Source organism: Cyprinodon variegatus, unplaced genomic scaffold, assembly GCF_000732505.1.
Source record: "Cyprinodon variegatus isolate N-32 unplaced genomic scaffold, C_variegatus-1.0 Scaffold664, whole genome shotgun sequence".
Lineage (NCBI taxonomy): Eukaryota > Metazoa > Chordata > Actinopteri > Cyprinodontiformes > Cyprinodontidae > Cyprinodon > Cyprinodon variegatus.
Genome location: NW_015151117.1, coordinates 291,537 through 313,835, shown reverse-complemented (window position 1 = coordinate 313,835; position 22,299 = coordinate 291,537). Strand labels below are relative to the sequence as shown.

Genomic DNA, 22,299 nt, shown 5'->3' with positions numbered 1-22,299 from the left:
CATGAGTGTAAATAAAAGTGCACAAAAGTGCTTTTAAGAATATATACACTGCTTAAAAAAAATAAAGGGACCACGTAAACAACACAATATAACTTTAATCCAATCTAACTTCTCTGAAATCAAACTGTCCACTTAGGAAGCAATGCTGATTGCCAATCAATTCCACATGTTGTGGAAATAGAATAGACAACAGGTGGAAATTATTGGCAATTAGAAAGACACACTCAATAAAGGAATAATTCTGCAAACCACTTCTCAGTACCCATGCTTTCTGACTGATGTTTTGGTCAATTTTGAATGTTGCTGATGCTTTCACACTCATGGTAGCATGAGATAGACTCTACAACATAGTGATGTCCAAATGAATCCTAACAAAGCAATGAAGTCATCCAACCCAACGCTTTGCCTAAAGGTGATGCTTCATTCATTGCTCACTATTGAGCAGCACAGACACTATGACAGCTCTCATATTTTAAAAATCAGAAAAGAGTAATGAATGCAATATTTTCAAAATAAAAAAACAATAAGACTTAAAAAAAATTGCAGATAAATGTATCATTACTTTTAAGTTATTAAAATTATTTATACCAAAAAAATCCTTCAAAAATGTTGACTTTCTGTGGCAATTATTTTACTAGATGTCATTAACTGATTTTTGCAAAGAACATGGATTGTATGCTGTCTATCCATTACTTATTTCCCAGAAAACTTGAATTATTTTTATACTGTTAGCTGCCCACAAAAATGTGTTCTCCAAAAGCATTCAGTTTGTTCCTCCTGTGTGAGACTGTGTCATTGGAGATCAAACAACTGAATTTCTAATTTCTAGTGCATGAGTATTTGGGTGTTCGTTATTTTATCAAGATATATGACTTTTTTCACAGTGCCTGGTCTAAGGAGGTTTCTTCATCTGCTAATTTAGACAGTTTAGGCAATAAATGATTAAGACAATTTCATTGACATAGATAAATAGGGTCAAATAATTTTAAGAAGAAATGTCGTAATCAGGCTGGTATTTGTAGTGTATAATTTCTCATATATGGTTCTTTAATGCCGAAGCATTGATGAGGTTTTATTAATGCAGACCAGCTCCAAACAACACAACAAAAACTTCACCTTAAATACAAACTTGTATGTCCAATGACACACAAGTAAGACAGTGATGAAATTGCCATCAGTAAGTGTTCAAACACACTTTATTAAATAGTTTGAAGCAGTAATCCCAAAGTACTCCCAAATGGGAGAGGTTTTCCTTTCTTTTGCTGACTCTTTTCTTCTCTGAGATAATTTTGTTATTATACTCTCAGATGCTATCTCCGCTGATGTGCAACCAAACTACCTATAACAACCCACAGAGCAGCACAGATGTAGAAGCCATAGGAGGGCTGTGCTAGGAGGACCAGGGAGAGCATGGTCAGAGCCCTGACAAATTACCTCCAGCAGGCCTCACATGTGCATGTGTCTGCACAATTGGTTAGAAACCAACTCCATGAGGATGGTCTGAGGGCCCTAGATCCACATTCACAGATAGGGGTTGTGTCCCAACACCCAACACATTTGCCAGAGAACACCAGGAGTGGCAAATTTACCACTGGCACCCTGTGCTCTTCAAAGGTGATAGCAGGTCAAGGCTGAGCACATGTGGCAGAATCTGGAGATACAATAAAGAGCAATCTGCTGTCTGCAAAATCCTTAAGCATGACTGGTTTGGCAGTGAGTCAGTATTGGTGTGTGGTTGCATTTCATTGGAGGGCTGCAAAGCCCTCTGTGCTCACCGGAGGTAGCATGACTGTCATTAGGGTAGCGAGATGAGATCCTCAGACCCCTTGTGAGACCATATGCTGGTGCAGTTGGCCCTGGGTTCCTCCCAATGCAGAACAATGCTAGACCTTGAAGGCATATAAGCTACGGCCTGCCCCCCCAGTTCCTTAGACCTGAATCCAATTGGGCACATCTGCAGGTCTGGGAGGAGATCCCCCCGGAGACCATCCACCTCATCAGGAGCATACCCAGGTGCTGTAGGGAGGTCATACTGGAACGTGGAGGCAACACAATACTGAGGTTCATTTTGACCTAGTTTAAAGACATTACATCAAATATAAATCAGCTTCCAGAGTTTCTCCACTTTAATTTTGCATTTCTCCAAATCAAGGCCTCCATTGGTTAATAAATTTGATCTCTTGTTTTTGTGTGATTTTGTTGTCAGCACATTCAAGTTTGTAGAGAACAAAGTGTTCAAGGAGAATATTTCATTTGTGGCGATCTAGGATGTGTTATTTGAGTGTTCCCTTTATTTTTTTTTCTTAGCAGTGTACATTGGTAAAAATATTTTCCTACCACTGAGTATGTATATTGGAAAACCAGTGTTTAGTCATCTGATAAATGGTGTTTATAGTGAAACACAAACCTAGAACCTCTGACCACAGTGCCAATATAACCTAAGATCCATTTATGAGCATAAATGGATGAATAAACCCAAGAGGGCGAAACATAACAGAGGTTGATCACCGGTGAGACAAAGGAAGGTACCACAGGAGATAAAGGTATCATCAATTAATTTCATATCAGTAGCAATAGTCATGCCTTTATATACAGAGCATTCTATTCCGGACCATGTGTTGTCATGGAAACAAGGGGATACATAATGTGATTTGTGTGCACAGATCCTATGACACACATTTATAAAAAGTGTTTACGGTTACAACAAATGTGGAGCCAAGATGTTTCTGTCTTCCCTGTGGAGCAGGATGAAGAATGAAGGTTTATTCAGGTAGATGACGATCCCTTACAGCAGCTCATGTAATCAATAGCGGGTCAACATCTCTGTGGGCTTTTGGATGCATCCTAAAATCACAATTAAAAGCAAATGCATATATACTACCTGTATTAAGCTGTTCATGTTGTTTCTTGAGCTACAATCACTCTATATCTTTAACATGACAGATACAGCTTTATCTGCAAGATGATTAGATGTTCGGACATTGTTTTTGATTAGAGTACAAAAGGTCTAGCAAAAGTGTGCAACCATCTTTGACCTTTCATCATCTGTCCTGAAACAACCACAGAAAGGAGTGGCATGTTCTGTATTTAGCCTTTCTGTCAATCCTGTCTGGAATCAGCGACATGATCATCTCCATCATTTTTATTTAGCCACATACTGATTTTTTTAGCACATCGCTCTTTCATTTTAAAGTTTTTCAGGAAAGCAATTCAATGTACACTTTAATTGGGGCAATAAGTACTGGCGTGTGTTAAAGTAGAGTCTTTTATCCTGGATAGTTTTTGTCCATCTTTAGTCATCATCCGCTCAATAGGGATGATTAGGCTATGTTGGCGTGTGGAGGTAATTTTCAGCCATTTCTATGCACATGTTCATATGCACCTAAAAAAAAATTTGATTTTGGTCCATAAATAATCTCTATAGTAGGTAACCTAGTAACCTGAATGTGTAATGAATCTTTGAGGCTGGTGTTGAGATTTAGTGATACAGACCTTATTTAACAATAATATGATTTTGCCCTGGATTTTATTCTTTTTTTAACAGAAATTATTTTTTTATTTATTTCCATTTCCTTCTTCCGCTTCTTCCCCGGTCGGGTCGGGGGGGTAGCAGCTTCAGTAGGCAGGCCCAGATGCCCCTCTCCCCAGCCACTTTGGCCAGCTCCTACGGGGGAATCCCAAGGTGCTCCAAGGCCAGATGACAAACATAGTCCCTCCAGCGTGTCCTGGGTTTCCCCCCGGGCCTCCTCCCGGTGGGACATGCCTGGAACACCTCACCAGGGAGACGTCCAGGAGGTCTCCTAACCAGATGCTCGAGCCACCTCAACTGACTCCTCTCGATGTGGAGGAGAACCGGCTCTACACTGAGCCTCTCCCGAATGACCGAGCTCCTCACCCTATCTCTAAGGGAGAGCCCAGACACACTACGGAGAAAACTCATTTCAGCTGCTTGTATCCGGGATCTCATTCTTTCGGTCATGACCCAAAGCTCATGACCATAGATGAGGGTAGGAATGAAGATCGACCAGTAAATCGAGAGCTTTGCTTTTTGGCTCAGCTCTCTCTTCACCACAACAGACCGGTACAGCGCACGCTTCATAGCAGATGCCGCCGCCAATCTCCCGCTCCGTCTTCCCCTCATTTGTGAAGAAGACCCCAAGATACCTAAACTCCTCCACTAGGGACAGTATATCCTCCCCAACCTAGAGAAGGCACTCTACCCTTTTGGTCCCAGATTTGGGCCCCGTCCACACGAAGCCAAACCCTGGCCTAAACGCACAGATTTTTCACCAAACCAGCCTCTCATCCATACGAAGCCGGCCTTTCTGGGGTCTGTAAACGATCTTTTTTTTATTAAGCCTTCAGAGTGGGAAGATTTTGAAACGCCGTTTTCGCGTTTCCATCTTTAAGCTCTAACCGCATTTTTTTTCTTACACGCATGCGTCATAGCGTCGCCTCTAAACACGCATGCGCGACACAGTATCACAACAACAATGGCGCCGTACTGTGTTGAATGGTTGCTGCTCATGCTACTCACCCTGCTGTTGGGCTTACACTGGCACCCTGTGCTCTTCTTCTTCTGGAATATCTCCAGGAAGAACAGAGCAATATCGACGACATAGTTCAGCACCTGAATTTGACTGAACCACGAAAATGGACCCGCAGGGCAACCATGTATAAATATTAGTGCGCATGCCCAACATTTCGTCGCCTATTTTTGCTTTGGCACTACAGCGCCACTTACAGGCCTGGCATACATTTTGCAGCGTTTTCATGCATTCGTGTGGACGATCACATTTATTTTACGTCTCCGTCTTTACGACAAACGTTCTGGAAAATATTGGCGTTTCGTGTTCGTTTTGACTTCGTGTGGACGGGGCCTTGGAGGCACTGATCCTCATTCCGCTTCACACTCGGGTGCGAACCACTCCAGAGAGAGCTGTAGATAATACCCCGATGAAGCCAATAGAACTCCATCATCTGCGAATAACAGAGACACAATCCTAAGGCCACCAAAACATACCCACTCAACACCTTTATTTATTTCCATTTCTGTTAATTAATTGCAATCACAATTAAATAATTGCTATTGTAACTTGGCAAAATGTAAATAAAGTTGAAGCGGAATAAGTACTTTTGTGAGGTTTGTTGTTGTAAGCATGGGTTGTAAAGCGGTACAAAGGAGGTAGTGTGTGTGTTTGAATAAATGTGTGTTTGTCTGATTGCTCTGAGTCAGAGGAGACAGGGGACTGTGGGATTTCCGGGAAATTTTATGAACTTCATAAAGACAAAAATTTGTGTCAGGAAGATGAATGCCAACACCTTAGATTAGCTGTACTAATTTTTAGAAATAAAAAACTAATTATATTTCCACGACTTATTGCTTTTTATTCATTTAGTAATAGGATGTAATTATGCAGGATGAGGAAGGAGAAGACTTCCTATCTGTTATCCTGCAACTCAAGGCCCTTCTGTAAGTTTTATTTTAGATTATCTTGTGAAATGTTTTCTTTAGAGTTCTCTGGTCTATTGCCCAGACCAGACAGTTGTTTGGTATAACTCACCAGAAATGAACCAGAGTGGAAAACTTCTTTAAAAGCCTTCAGTCATGTCAGTCCACAAATATCACAAAGACAAATACACAGAAGGGATAAGTGCTGCTGTTTGATGACTTTGCAGCGATTATCAACTTCATGTTTTTGATAAGTTATGCGGCTTAAGATTTTCTCTCTATCTCTATTTATGTTGCAGGAACTCTGGTCTCGGCGTTCACTGTGCTGTGTGGAGCGCGCAGCGAGCTGATCTCAGAGCGAGGCATGTGCTGTGTGTTCTGGCTCAATGTGGCAGCCGCCCTCATCCAGATCCTGACAGCCGTTATAATGGTTGGATGGATCATGAGCATCTTCTGGGGAATGGACATGGTCATCCTGGCGAGTCAGTAACTGCATTTATCTTCCCTCTGCTCTTTCTTCTGTTTCCTTTTAGATGATTTTGAGTCACTTTTTACCCTTTTATTTTACTGTCACTGTGTCATCACATATAGTTATATAAATGTAAAGCCTAAACAGCATGAATAACTCAGCTCTGCACTGCTATAATTTTTATGAAAAGGCAAAGCGCTTAAAGGGAAATGCCGTTTTTTTACATTGGGTCCTTGATTTTACATTATTACATCATGTTCTACTCACCCATATGAGTTTTGTGTCATTTGGAGCCGTTCTGAAGATATTCCGTTAGGTTATATCCAAGTAACATCTTCCTATGGGCAACAACTTGAAGGCACAAACTAAACTGTTCGTAATTTATCATTTATGGTACGCCAGCATTCATAACATGTAGGCGACTGTCCCCCAGACATCTGTGGTTATATTTTTTATATTTATATCTTTTAAAAACCAAGCGGCGCGTGTATGATGTCATCCGTGCGCACCGGCTACCATTCATTCATCCTGTCCGCTGAACTGCTGCTAGTTTTACTCACATGTCTGGAAGATGTCTAGTGCTACTACCACAGATGATCTTGCTCTCCAAATGGAATTGAACGATTTAGATTAGCTAGCCGAATTAATAGAAGGGGTAGAGCGTAGCCGCCTGTGGCCCGGGCTGCCTGTCACAACTCCAGTCTGGCGTGCGGATGACGTCATACACGCCAATGTAAAAAAACGGCATTTCCCTTTAAGTTTATAGGTTGAAGATACATTTACATCTATGTCTGTTTTAATGGTTTAGTGATCATACGAAAATGAATATGCATAAATTCATGGTTCTTACGTAGGGATAGGGGTTATATATAATACATAATTATTTCACAGGAGTAATTTAAGGTATAAATACTGGTGCTCAGTTTCCTTGACAAATGTCCAATTTTAGTAAAAAAAAAACAACTTCGAGTAGAACCTGTACCTTACATATAATATTGGAATTTTTTTTAAGAAGTGAGCTAAATTAGTGATATTTGGGCATAACTTTTACCACTAGATCGCAGCAAAACATTTCCAATATGATCCACGTATGTGTAGAACAGGCATCCCCTAGCATTAACATGAAACAACACTTAACTAAGAAGTGAATTTTAGACAATAACATTTTTTTTCATCCATAAATCACTTACCTGCGTCAGAAAGTTGAGAGTAACGTTGAAATGTCATAAAGGCTAGAAAGCAGGTCACAGCTTTGTTGAAATAGGAAGAAATAAATCAGCTATATTGGGATTAAACTGTAACCTTTCAATCCAAACCAGGCTTTTGCAAAAACACCTATGTGGCTAGGAAAGCAGTTTTTTTGCTTTATTTTTCTTCAAGCATATAATCATCCTGTTTAGTCAGACTCAGGTGGTGGACTGATGCACATTAAACCTGCTCGGAAAAGGCACATCACTTTCAGCGTTATTTTGACTTCATTTTATTCTGCCATTCAACAGACTTTGTTCTACATTTAATTTTATTCTTGAAAGAAAGTGTTAAGTTTTTTTTTTTATATATATATTAACTTCATCCTGTAAAGGAGAAAAAAAAATCCCCAAAAGCATTTTTTTTTTCTCTCTCCCTCTAGATATCCTAACTATCTACCCATAAATGATGCATCTGGTAACAAGTTATTTCTCTTAGTATTACCATTTCTCTCCTAGGAGGAGTTTTGAACAATAATATTGCTACAGAAATTTTATGAATTTTAATTTATGTCATCGTAATTCTAGTTTAAACTTTTCTACTTGGTGTATTTTCTTTCTATTTTATTTTAGTGTATTAGCTGGAACAAATCCTACGCAGACATAAGGGTTTCAGACTGTTAAAGCTCAAAAAGAGTCTTAATGTTTATGCTTCTAGGAAGTATTTGACATTATGCAACGTGTTGGTAAATCCTTTCAGTTAGTCAGCAAAATAAAAATACCCTTACCTGCAGGATCTGCCCCTTTTCCTTTGACAAATGTTGGATTTTGAGTTATAGGTGTATTGGTCATGAGCATTTAATGAAAAATAATTGGAAAGGGTTTTGTACAATGTCAGTATAATTGATATGTCACAACAGGGGGTTTTCAGTGACGTCACTGGCCAGCTTCTGGTCCGCCATCTTGGGTGGCATATTATCGTATATCATATATATCATGTCGCAAATGGATAAGTACACCAGCACGCTAGAGCCACCAGATCATGGAACATATCTGAGGAAATGTTCCGTGATCGACCATATGGACCCAATGCCCTCCACGGTGCCTTGTTTAGCACTAATCCAGATGATTGGCCAAATGTAGAGCACGGTGACATAGTTCATTACCTGGTGTTCAGTGAAAACCCTCTGCACACTCTTGAGGAAATGAGAGCGTACAAGGGTCTAGAGGCTCACAACCAGTTCACATCTGGTTGGGTACGAGATGTCGAAGTGATGTACATGAAGGAAATCGCCGTCATACGTGGACGGGTGAGTTTTAATAAGATGGTAAAAATGTAAACAATCCGACGCAGGGCTCGCTATGCTAGGTGGCTAACGGCCGGCGGTACGCGAACAGTTCCAAAGCTACAAGTCCTTGGAGTCTCATGTGCAGTTTACGAATGGATGGGTTCAGGAGCTGCAGCGCATAAAGCCAGCAAACAGTGCTAACCGTTAGTGCTAACAACCACTCAGGCATGTAATGTACTTTTAACTAGCTGCTATGTGTTTCAAAGGTTTGGTTAGTAACGTTAACTGCCAAACCTCCCTAAACCCTCCGGGTTTCTCACATATTTGAGCCTTTTCCCGCTGGTTGAAATCAAGTTAAGGTGAAATTAATCAAATTAAAACACGGCTGAGAGAGGGAGTCCAGTACGCAGTAGTCATAGGCAGTAGTCTGAGTAGCGGCGGAGGAGGCAGTCAACATTGCGGCCACGGAAAGTAATACGTCATGACGCCCAAGCCCTATTATTAATATATTCTTACATGTTTTAAATGCTTGACAGTTAATTACCTGTGACAAAGTGAGCACTGCAGACTCTGGCGTATTCCAGCTTAACACCGTCCAAATCGGACCTGGATATCCGTGTCAGCCATAGGTGACGGCGTTGTTCAGATAGCTGTTTTGTTTTTTCACATTGATTCACGATTACGGCTGGTATGCAATAGAAAGAGCGTTGATCTCCACCTCCACGGGCCGTGCAACCAACAATTACACACGATTTCACCATTTTTCACTGTCAATACTGCCTAAGGCTGCCACCCAATATGGCGGACGCACTGAGTAGTCACGTGAGCGTGACGTCACCTGAAAACCCCCTATTACATTGTATGATTAGAATAAAATACTACCAGTGCACTTGCTACCTCTAGTTGACCCAATTGTGTTTAACATGTTTATTTATGAATATTTTCACTTGTACTTAAAAAGCAAGAGTTTGTAACACAGAGATGGGAAGATGTGCTAATTGAACATCTTTCTCTGTCAGAAAGTCAGCTGTTCTTCTCCAAGAATGATTGCAGAACAAGCTCCAACACACAGAAAGAGTCCCTATCTCCTCAGTGAGGCTAGGAAGCCTTTGAATTAGTACACAGCTGCCTCCTTTGTGAGCATGCATGGATGTGCAGATGTGAGGTGGTTGCTGCGTGCGTGCGATCAAAGTGCATCAGCTCCAACAAGCCTGTAAGACATATTGTGTGTTTGTGATTGCAGTGCAGGGATTGTTGGTGTCTGTTTGGAAAGAGCAGCTCTGTCTACACTGATGTGTGTGTTTTTTGTTTTTTTTTACAAGACTTCCAACAGTGTTTCAGACCCCTAAGGCTCCTCTCAACCACTGCTGCTAAAATCTGTGCTTCGGTTAGATGCTGCAGAGCTGTATGTTCATATTGAACTCTCTGGTTGGTGAGGCTTTTCATGCCGCTTTTTTGGTTGGAGTATTATGTGTCAGATCATTATTGCAATGCAAGTCTCTGCAGCTTTGGGAGTTTATGCTCCTTTTCAGTTCCACTCTTATTTTTTCTTATTGCTTCCAGGAATTTAATCAGAGCCATGGGACTCTTATCAGTCTTTCCTTCCCCTTGATTGGTCTGCAGATCTCTTTTCACATTCTCTCTCCATATATAATGATTTAGGAGTCATCTTGCCTCACTGATCCTTGTTTATCTTTATCTAATGATTATTTTCTATTTGGTCTCTCGTTCCTTCTCCTATAATATTCCTCCCACTCTCTGGCCTCACACCCTGTCCCCCTCTGCATCCCTTTCTCTTTACTCCTATCGCCTTCCCCACTTTAAGTCTCCCTGTTTTCGTTGGATCATTGATCCTGTAACCTAGAGTTATGTTCCTGTAAATGCTTTTAATAGATGATGTAATGTATCTGGTTTACAAAAGATGAGGTCAGATTATTTTTAAACACCCCCCCTAACGTTGTTTTTGATACATGAATGCAGAAATTATTTATGACTAACTTTGTCTTTGTCTCTTTTCTCTCTCCTCGCATTCCTTCATGGAAGTTTCTGAAGGTAGGTTTGACTTTTTCTTAACCAATTCTATAACATGTCCTCTGGTACACACAATAACTCAAATTTGGCTAGGTGGCTAGCTTCTTAAAGGTATAGTGGAGGATTTTCATACATTTTTGAAACTACCCGCCCTCTCCATGCACATGCACAACCCTGTAAACGCTCCCGAGAGGGAATGCCTATTAAAAGTGTGCGAGAGCGTGCACCAGCCCGTTTCTCCTCGAGGATGTGCGGAGACGCAATGATAAGAAAGTTGCTCTGATGGATCTTATCTCACCCATATTTATATATAAAAAGTTTCCCCACAAATAAGACTACTGGTGCATTAAAAGAATCATGACATGCTTGTATGTGTGCATGAGCTGCAGTGGAAATTGTGACAAGTTTTCAGGATAAGTAAGAATCTCTGTATAACTACTAACGATGCAAATTACAATATAAATAAACTTTTCTTCCCTGGAAAGTTACAATATAGAGGTAGAAAGCTTTTACTACCATAATGTGAAATTGATTTCTTCAAATAGAATGCAAAACTTTACCTGTCATGTAGAAACTTTGCAACCGAAGCATCAGCAGAAGCCTGACCTGTGCTTTCAGTGTACGCCATCACTTACAAAGTATCTCCCAAAAACACTCTGGTCTTGTTTCTGTCTTCTGAGGCCCTTCTCTTTTTCTCATACACTTTGTAGACACTTTTTCTCTTACAACTCTGCATCTTTCAAAGAAGAGCTTCAATGACTTGTTGAAGCAATAACTCACCACACATATATGCCTGAAAGTGCACATGTGCAGAAAAAGATGAGCACGTAGGATGGCCTTACGTAAACATATCACCCGAATGACTGATAATTCGTAGGACCACTTATTTTGATGATCCACCCGGAGAAAGAACATCCTCCCCTATACCTTTAACAGATTATAATAATTCACAATTGTTTTACTCAGTAGACAAAGCGCTAACTATTATGTGAGACATAATTTCACAAAAGTTTCCTCATAAAAATGTTGTAATGCTTTGTTTTTAAGGTTTTAAAACTTACATTTTTACCTTCTGTATTTTTAAATGATGGAATGATCCTTTCCTTTAGAACAACAGATGACAAAATAGGTCACCGTAAATGTTACGGGTAACATTTGTTCTGTTAAGTTAGCTCTTAGGATGTATTGTAGAATGACAGTGCAGCTTCCTTGGATAATCCTTCTCTGGTCATAAAATGCAAAACAACCATTATTAATTATTAACTATTAATATTAACTATGAATATATTGTTTTTTTATGAACAATGTGAACCTTTAATTTTCTAAAGCCTAACTGAAGCCTAATCTTATCAAAACTAGTTTTGATGTGTTTTTTATATTATGATCACCCAGTTCTGTTCACCTCATCTGACCCAAACTGTACAGATGAAAGTGAATTATTCAGGCTATTCAAGAAGCCACTCCATCCACCATGTGAGAGCCCTTTGCTCCAGATTTCAAACTATACCAGAATTTGTAGCTGCCCGCAAGCCAAGTACATTCTTGGGGGAAGAATGTTTTTTATTCAACTGACACAAATATTTTTTGGGTAAAAAAAAAAACAGAGAAGTTGGATGGAACAGCTATTAAACAAGGAGGCGTGGGCATTGAGCTGGCAGTCGTAGTGAGCATATTTGCTTAATAATGAAGACAAAGGGCAATGTTCTTCAACATCCCCTTGTCTTAATATCTAACCAAAAGAAAATTACATTACACCCACCTATCAAAGCTAAAGAAGAAAGCAGACTTTTTTTAAGCTTCTGAAAAGGGCTATATAAGGAATATATAAATATTTTTTTATATCACAAAATTAATAATTTAGATTATCTTATCATGAGTGCATACAACCTTAAACTCCATATACTTAGATACTTACCACCTAAGCAAAGTGGTATGTGCTATGGGAAGAGCTTCTAATATTGTGTGCTGATGCAAAACTGTCTGCTTTTAATCTTTTCTAGTTGTAATAAATACAAATGATAAGTTTCTCCATGTTTCTTTGCTCCACAGGTTGTAGAGACCAGGGTATCCCTCAAGATGTCTGAGACACGTCTTTTTCAAACACATTGATGGATCCAGTTAAGATTCAGCAGTAAAACTACAGTGAAGGAAAACAGTGACTTTTACGATGATAATGAGTTCACAGCAATGTGTGTCAGAGATGTTAAAGATTAAAAAGACTGGACATCAGACTGAATTTTTTTTATATGAACATAATTTGGATATTAAAAATATGATTTTGTTTTATTTAAGAGAGAATTTAGTGTGTTTTTAAAATTTTAGGCTTTCATGTTTTGTTGGAATAAACTCGGTGTTAATGTTTCAGCATCTTTCATTTGCAAAATAAAATAAAATAAAAAATCAACTAAAGTTGTGAATCCAAAAAGGCCATTTTTATATAACGATAAAAACCTTGAAACTAAAAGTTGTTTATCATGGGCTTAACATTGGTGTCCACTGCTGACCTGGAAATTGAGTGAATAAATGTCACATTAATTTGCAAAAAAAAAAGTGTCTCTCTCAACTGAAACATCTATATAATGCAGAAGTTCAGAAGTTGTATTTCATAAAAATAAATATTGTTTATAATAACATAACCACTTAGTATATATACATTTTTTTAGATTTTAGTTCTTGTTTAGACACATATTTCCAAAATGACTCATCTTTCCTCAAATGCTTCAATTTTCCTCACATCCTAAATGTGTAAATCCTTGCCAGTGGGATCTAACACATTATTCAAGCTTCAAAACTAATTAATTAACAAGTCTCAAAATACCAACTCGAGCTGTTTACTTGGGCCACAAAACTGTCTTCCACATGAAAAAAAAGTGGCATGTTTCCAGAAAGTCCGTCCAAAAATGTCAGAGGTCAAGAAACAACGAAACTGAAAGTAAAAACTCATGGGTTCCAGATTAACCCTTTGACTGCCTTGTCATCCTCCACACTGCATTTCAGTGAGTAAATGGTTACTTAAATATAAAGGGTTAAGACCAGGGTCAAGAGCTTTTAGATGGATACGACTTGGGTAGATCCATTTCTGGCAACCTATTCATACTAACTTGTAACTGTGCCAGCTGAAAAAGAAATGTATGTTATAAAGCATGTATGTTGTAGGTTACTTTGGTTTAATATAATTAACTTAAAAATATCTGACAGTGCAAAGGGCCTAAGAGGTAAAAAAAAAAAAAAAAAAATCACTTAAAACAGACTCAAATACAAGAAAAATGGCTTGAGTCTATTTGGGTCTGTTTTGAATCCAGTTAAGAGAATTAAAATAAAATCATATTCTGCTTAAAAATGTATTTTCATATCCACAGTAGAGACAGACTTTAATAGCTGGTGCTCTGAATTTTAAGTCTTCTCTGCTGCATAAAGCGTGATGTAATTAGAAAACTGGTTTATTATCCTGGCATTATTGTTGTTTTCTGCCAAAGTATCTTAGTATATTAAGCACTAGGAATAAGGGTTCAACAATTATATAATGCAGAATAGACAAGGATAAAAAATATTAAATTAATTAATTAGTAAATGATCCACACAATTAAATTGAATATGAAAATTTCAGGTTTAGTTCTTGTACCATTCGTCACCATTATTCCTTACCAAATACCTTTTCAATGAAACTGCCATGATTTGTATAAAAGTAATGTTTTTATGTCTTTTCATGCTGTACAGGATTTGTATGCCAAAAAAAAATGATGATGATGATGATGATGATGATGATGATGATGATGATATTCAATGCCTTACAACTAATTCCTGTATCTTTTAGTTTGTATGAGGGGGTTGTGTTGTTTACTTTTCATTTTATTATATATATATATATATATATATATATATATATATATATATATATATATATTTTTTTTTTTTTTTTTTTTTTTACAATGTCTTTGTCAAGGGGATTATTTTGTACTTGTATGATGACTTTGTGCTAGGATTTTTGGTCATACGGTGCTGTGAAAAAATATTCCGCCCCTTTTGTTTTTGCCTTGTTTTGTTTAGAAATGTTTTGGATGTTAGAGACCTTTCATATCAGACTGATAACCTAATGAATTACAATGGGGGAAAAAAGTAATTATAATTAAGGTGTTTCTTATGAGAAATAAGTAATTATGTGTAACATTTTTTTGCTCAGTTTAATTCAGCTTTACCGTTACTGCCAGACCTGTCACTTTAAAGGAACCTGTCTGAGAAAATGGAATAATAAGCTAAGACTTTGGAGTGCATTCTAACTCAATCTAAAATAGATAAGACATGTGTTGATTTAAAAAGTGCTACAAAGTTTGTATAACTTTCAAAATCCATCAAACCACAAAGGGAGCCACTAGAGAACATTCTCCTGAGTGACTTCCCCACCAAGATTGCTCCATGAGTCCATTAACCAACTGTTCGAGAAGTCGCTGAAGAACCCAGACCATGTAAAGGCCACAGGCAGTTGAAACCAATGCTCATGGTTTAATAATATTAGAGATGGGTGTCCTCAAGAGAAAAAGAAACATTTAAACAGCGCAATCACAACAAAGACTATTTAAAGGCACACTGTCTAACTTTTGGCCACTTTGGTGTTAACTTACCAGTCTAATAATAAAGCTGAGATAATACTCTTCAATACTCCTTTCATCCTGCGCTAACGAATAAACTCTTTAGGTAACAAAGTCCATGGTGTGCCTTTTAAGGACTTTACATTAATTAAACAATAAAAAATAATAAATCTCACATAAACCGAAAAATATATATCCATAAATTTTTAAAAAGGATCACGGCTTTTGTGAAAAAGTCAAACATCCATGATATATAATAGTAGCGTGATGGTCAGAGGCAAATTTCTGAAAACTGAGGAAACCATGAAATGGCTGATGTTCCTGAAGGAGACAGTCTGCTAGGACTAAAATCTGATTGGTTTCCCATGGCATGACTTAAAACAGGCCATTCATGCATTCCTGATTCCATAGATCTGATAAGATAGCTTTACTGAGAACTGCTAATATGACATTTATTCAATTTGTTTGCTGTTGGTGAAGGGATCCATTAAAAGGTTTCAGGGTAGTAGTTCTAATGGACTGAATTTGGGCTTTTGCGTTTATCACTGGAGTGTTTTCTGTGTGTTTGCAAATATTTGGCAGTCAAATAAATGTATATAGTAAAACATATGCTTGCAAATACATATTCAGACTCTGAGCTTTAAGTCAGAGTTTCAGCTTCATTCTGTGGGTTTGCAGGAATCAGGCAGTTAACTGTCCATTTGATCTTATATCTTTGTCATTTGCAGCTCGGTGTGTGTGGAAATGAATGACTGAATTACAGATTTAATTAAAGAAATGCCGTTTATGTTTTACATGCAACAACATGAACAGCCTTTACCATCAATTGTGTATTTAGCTTGTGGCTGTAAATGAGGTGTGAATTTATATCTGACTCATGAATAAATCTACATGGATGAACATGGCTGTGCAGCCTCCTGCTGAGGTGATGTGGCAGTTGTCAGAACTGATGTCTTTGTTGTTTTGAGTTTTCAAAAAAAAAAAAAAAAAACATTAAATCCACACTTATGCGTTAACAGTTTGCTGGGATTTTTTCTAGTATTTCCTGCTGTAACATAAAAACACCAAATGTGTTGGACTGAAACTGTTTCTGAAACAAATTGCCACCCACTTTGCAATTCTTACAGTAGAGCAAACTGATTCTCAGGGCTGTATTTTCACAATTACACCAAACTATGAAAAGATTCTCTCTGTTTCCATGGCAAATTTAAGAATAACGTCACTAATTACCCCTACTGCGCTACACAGAAGTAAACTATTGAGGTCAGATTTCTGAGCTCTGTTTGTTTCAAATCATTGTGCTGAGACTGGCTGACTATCCTGTCCCACCAAAAAAGGAATTGTTACTGCGTGCCTCTGGTGACCAGACAGCTCATGGGTCAACATCCTCCCAAAGCTGCAGCCAAGCTCTTAGTTGTGTAAACAAGGCCGGGCTCTGAGTTTCTCTTCAGCTACTTGACTTTGGACGTGTCTCAGAAAGCTTACATGTTAAAGCGTAAACACATCATTTTTAATAGGATAAAAGGACATATTTAAAGAAAACTGTTGCTTACCTCAGTGAGTTAAGCTCAGGGAGATGTTTAATTTATAATAAGGTTTATCTTTATATTCTCATGTCATATTTCTTGTTCTTTAGCAATAATACACATTGAAATAAAGAATATTTACATTTTAGAATACAAGATAAATAAAAGTCCACAATTTAAAATAAAAGATTTATGGAAGCATTAGTCAAAACATTGTTAAAATTATGGCTGAGTGGAGCAAACGCCCTGCATATTCACAGCAAATTTTAAAAGTCCTGCAAATACAAAATGACAAAAACAAAGAAAACACATCCAAAGGAAAAATGCTGCAAATAAAAAATGCTGTATATCAGAAAAATAGAGAGAGGCGAATTAGGAGCACAATCCAAATACAAAACCCAACGCAAATACATAAATAATGCAAGCATGCAAAGGAAAACAAAACTGGGCAATGCACCATTTATGGTACTAGATCACAGGCAGGCTTAACTACAAATGAATACATTGAAAACAAACTGGATGCCGTCCAGAAGATATTTTGAAAGAAAAGGTGAGTTTTCCTTTCTTTTTCATTTTTAACAATCTCTTTAAACATCCAGTTTATGCCTTTACCAAGAGTCTTGGCTTTTGTGTTGATGATTGTCTCCCCCTACTGGTCTGGAGCATACGGTAATAATTATGCGGAGGTAGCATCTTTTCTTGTAGTTTTCCTACTCGCTGTATTTCTCCTTTGCATGTGTATTGTGTGTTAGCATTGTTTATATATTTGCAGTGGGTTTTGTGTTTGCAGCATGTTCTCACTTTTACGTTTCACATTTGCACTTATTTTTCCTTTGCATGTGTTTTTTTATGTCTTTTAAGTCTCTTTTGTGCATTTACTGCAAAGTTGTGTATTTGCATCCCGTTTACATCTCTCGTTCCCTGTTTTTTTTACCAACAAAATATACAGTTCATCCTCTGTGCCAAAGAAAAAGAGGGATTCATAATCTTCTTTCAATATTCTTTAAATTCTCTAAGAAATTTTAACATGCAGTAATAATCCATAGATATACAAAAATTTATTCATTCTAAATGTTTTAAGCTTTCATCAAAATAATATTATACCAATAACATTTAAAACATGATCCATAGATGTTTTATACTAGATGATATCTAATAATTTTTGTTACATATAATAACAAAATCTTCCATGTATTTATCACAATCCTATATGATACCCCAGCACTGAACGGAAATAGAAGGTATTCAGATTTTTTTAGGGTGTGGCTTTTTTTTTATCCCTTTATACAGTCTAGCAATGAAACTAACTTTTGTAAGCTACCCAATTTGCCCACCTGTGTGTAAATCTTGGTAGAAATTCAGTTGTTCCCAGAAGGCCCCAGAGGGTCAATATAGAAGATTTTTTTGACAAGCAAGCATCATAAAGACTAGGCATGTCCAAAGCTGTTCTGCAGGTTTCCTGCTTCAACACAGCTGGTTTCCATTAATAGCTGATTGACAGCTGAATTATAGTCATCAGAATCAGCTGTGCTGAAGTCAAGAAACACTGAAAACCTGTGGGACGGTGGCCCTCGAGGACAGACTTTGGACAGGTATTCTGAATACAAGAGTTATGGGAGAAATTTGTGGGGAAATAATTGCTGTGATCATCTGTTGGAGCACTGTTTATCATCTTAGCAATGGAAGGCATGAGGCATAAACCTGCAAAGACCCGTCCATCTATCTTAATGAACAGACAGGTCAAGGTGAGACTTTATTAGAGAAGAGGTCAAAGTTAACTCTGGAGAGGCCATTGAGATCTACGGCTCAGGTGGAAGGTCAACATGTTGTCCTTAATGGAAGTGTTGAAAAAGGAAAATCATCTATGAAAGAAAGCCATTAGGAGTCCCTTGTGAACTATCTGCAAGTACCAATCTATAAAATAAGGAAATGTCCAACAGATTAATTTAATGTTAATGGGGGAATTGCTAATTATAGGTATGTTGACGGAAAGAAAATATCTTACTTAACAAGAAATTGAGATCCAGTGTTTCTAAATAAAGCCAGCATTTTATTAACTACCTTGCAAGGGAGGACAGATACATTGCTGTCAATATCCCTGCTTGTTCTGAATCCCTATCTTAAACTATCTTAAACTATTTAAGAGGCACAGGGAGAGATTCTCACATAGTTTCTCACAAACCGAAGCATAATAGCCTAAGGGAGTTAGGCTATTACCAAAACATCTAAAACTGGAAAACAGTTTCTAAGGCATATTTTCAGTGGGAAATGGGCTTTAGATAAAAAAATGCCTTCACTCTTGTCTAGCAGTCACTTTGCTTGAGCAAATACTAAATAAAGATCAGCACTAATAATTAGCAGGAGGTGGGATGTAATAGTAAATACATTTTTCCAACCACAGCCGTAATTGCTTTTTTTCCTCCATTCTACAACCTCTCAGCTCTATAACAGCTTTTACTTAATAAGTAATAACTGACATAAACATATTAAAATGCATACAGCAAACTGTGTTCCATATTATAGCTTAGGTGATGGCTGCTTGTTTATTGTTCATTTTTGGGGATGCATATGTCGCACAAGTCATACCCGTACCCTTGGTTGTAAAATATATGGTTGATAGTATGACAAAGTAAAAGAACCTACCTCACTAAAAAAAAACTTCCCTCTAATGGGCCAATAAAATCTGAAATGTTATTTGAGAGATCTGTCAAGCGTGTTATAGTTTGAAGCACATCACCTCTTGCTGGACAACAAGGTGAATTGCAACTAAATTGTTTTTACAATAAAAGTCCATAGATCCACTTTTAATGTTTAAGTTTCTGTGCTGCTATGCTCAGCTTTCCGTCTGTAGGCCAATTATTTAAAAATTATCTTTCCACAATCTCTAAAGATCTTCCTTGGTCAGATTTTAACCCTTTATTTGTTCACCTCTGCAGGTTCTCTGTCAGATTTAGGTCTGGTGGGTGATTTGATTGGATTTCTTTCTCCTTTTGAAGCAAATTAATGCAAGGTGTTTAACCAACGTCCTATTTTCATATTATAGGTAAAGGTAATCCTATTTATTCATAAAGCGTGTGTTTCGAAGTCTGCAGAATACGCAGACTAACAGAGTTGTGAGAGAAACAGGCCCACATCTTCACAGACTATGCAAAGGGTATAATGTGCTTTTCTAAAATTTACTTTCGATTTTTCCTGCCAAATAAGAAAATTAACCCTTGCTGGTCTCATTTTACCAGAATACATGTATAAATGTTGCCAGGATTTTATTCTCTCATATCAAAAAAAAAAAAAAAACTATTATGTTTCAATAAGGACTTTTTAATGTGAAATTCTGAGGATTCTCTATTGCAGTTCTCCAACAATGAACTTTTGGGATTTGTTTTATCTTTCCATATTTAGGCGTTACTAAGTAAGAAGCAGTTTTCTTTATAACTGGATAAAAAATATCTCTTAACTTTCCCACATGAAAGCATATGTTACCCTGTCTTTCCAGTGTTATGAGAGCGCTTAACAGAAACAAGGCTCTGTGTCATATTTTTAGCCCAAAGAGCAGCAAGTCAAAAAACTGCTAGAACCCCCGATCCAACAAAAACTGGAGCCCCAACCCTTCAAATGTCCCAAACTTAACCTGACTTCGATGCTCACCTTTTTAAAACACTGGAGTTGGATCCATTTTTGTAAAACGGTAATAAACTGAAATGTTAAGGCTTTTATAATTACTTGTCAATCAATAAATTTAGACAAAAGTTCTGATGAACATAAATATCAGGAATATTCTAAACTTATTTTTAATAAACTTTGTTCTTTTTGTACTTGTTTTTTTTTTCCCCACTAGAAAAATCTAAATCCATATACCGTAGTAGTTTAGGAACTTGAAAAGAAAAACTAAAAAAAAAAAAAAAAAAAAGTTCAATTTACATTCATTTTTAACAGTGTTCCACCTTTTCAAGTCAGAATTCCAGATGTCTCAGTTTATTCTGATAAATGAACATATGATGAACCAATACTGTATATATAGAAAGAGATTAATAGATAAAAGAAATTAGGGGTGTGCAAAATAATCGTGATGATGATGCATCGTGATTCTCATTTTTTTGATCTACTGCATCGATTCTTGATGCCAAGAATCGATTATTAATTTTAAAAAATNCGATTATTAATTTTAAAAAATGAATAAATAAAATTGCATGAATGGTTGGCGAACATCAGCCAAAAACAAGTGTAATACAACTTTCAGTCCAGTAGATGTCGCTGCAAATGTGTTGAGGCACGCTGCCTTGTGTCACAAGCATTTCCGGTCATTCAAAAACAAAACATGGAGGAGAAAATATTGCAATGTATCGCAATGATTCAAGTATCGTGATGTATCGTGATAGAATCGCATCGTGGCCTGTGAATCGTGATTCGAATCGAATCGTGACTTCTTTGGCAATACCCACCCCTAAAAGAAATGTTGGATGGACAAATGAGCGACGGATGGATTTAACAATTTTGTGAGCATTTTTAAAAGGCTGAACAGTTTTACCACAAAGTGCAATTTTATTTCGATTCTCCTTTGCAATACAACTTTGTTTTCATGCTTTTTTGTACTACAGTATATACTCTTTTTATATTGTCTGTTGTATTTTTATCTTTAATGGCATCTTGCTTTAATTATTTGTACTCTAAATACGTTACTGGAACCACAATTACCCTGAAGGAGTAATTCCAAGGGATAAATAAAGTTGCATCTAAGTCTAAAAACTCTAAGCATGCATTTGTTCAAAGTCCACTGAGGAAGGACTTCTCTATAACCTTGTTGTGAAAAATTGCTTACTTCTATTTAGGTGCCTCGATCTACGTGCTAGCTATTACATTTATATGCATGTCTATGGGCAACTCTCCATCAACCTAAAGAGCTGGAGGGAGACATTTAGCTTCTTACTCTTGTTAAATGTAATGTGACTATAACTGAGTGCCTTTGCAGGTTTAAAAAAAATTTTTTTTTTGTTAAATTGTGATTATACACCTAATTAATTGCCTAGTTCTAGTTTTTATATTCAATACCTATTAAAAAAAACACCATACATTGTTCTATTTTCTGAAATTCAGAAGCACAACTTGTTCATATAAAGGGCAAAAATTATATTTGCATAACAAAAACAAACTATAACTAGTTGTTTTTTCATTACTTTTACACTTTTTATTGCATCAATAACTGGTATCTGTATATATATTTTCTTTTCAGATCGCCTTTCATGTTAAACAAATCAACTAAAATCAAAGGAAAGGCTTAAAGGCTAAGATACTGAACCGAAATCTGCATTGTTAGGCTTTTAGCACGTTCCCCTTTATCTGCTAAAAATCACACAGAGACGAGGTTAGAGCTCAAACATTTAATCTTTTTATTCAATATATTGTCCTAGTTTTCAGTTGTACTTTGATTATAAAATTGGAAACGGTCATTAGAAATAAAGTCGACAATTTCAAGCTAAAAGCAGTCTGCTGAGAATGACAGGCACATTCATTTGCATCCCCCCACCCCCCATTTTCACACCATGCTGCATTTGAAAACCACATTCACACATCCGAACGCTGAGAACTTTCACAGTCACACACCGGCCAGGTGACGAATGGAGTCTGTACCTGAGGAGGTGTGGAAAGATCACGGAGGCGTGGGAAGCGAGGTGAGCCTGTGCTGTGCGTCGTCTGGGTGATGAACTTCCACCTGGCATCGTCGCCTCATGATCATTCATGACTAACCACGGGAGGCATCATGC

The 22,299-nt window shown here is 37.4% G+C and overlaps 1 protein-coding gene across 1 annotated transcript in view; it reads left to right on the top strand.

Annotated features, from left to right (window-relative positions):
* The window catches only part of LOC107096990 (chromosome unknown open reading frame, human C1orf95), a 32,149-nt gene extending 17,908 nt beyond the window's left edge, over positions 1-14,241 (top strand). Inside the window, exons 2-4 of the mRNA XM_015393933.1 lie at positions 5,752-5,934; positions 10,441-10,449; positions 12,478-14,241. Coding sequence (XP_015249419.1) covers positions 5,752-5,934; positions 10,441-10,449; positions 12,478-12,512 — 227 coding nt within the window. The 3' untranslated portion in view covers positions 12,513-14,241. The remainder of the gene's footprint in view (positions 1-5,751; positions 5,935-10,440; positions 10,450-12,477) is intronic.
* Positions 14,242-22,299: the final 8,058 nt, after the last annotated feature.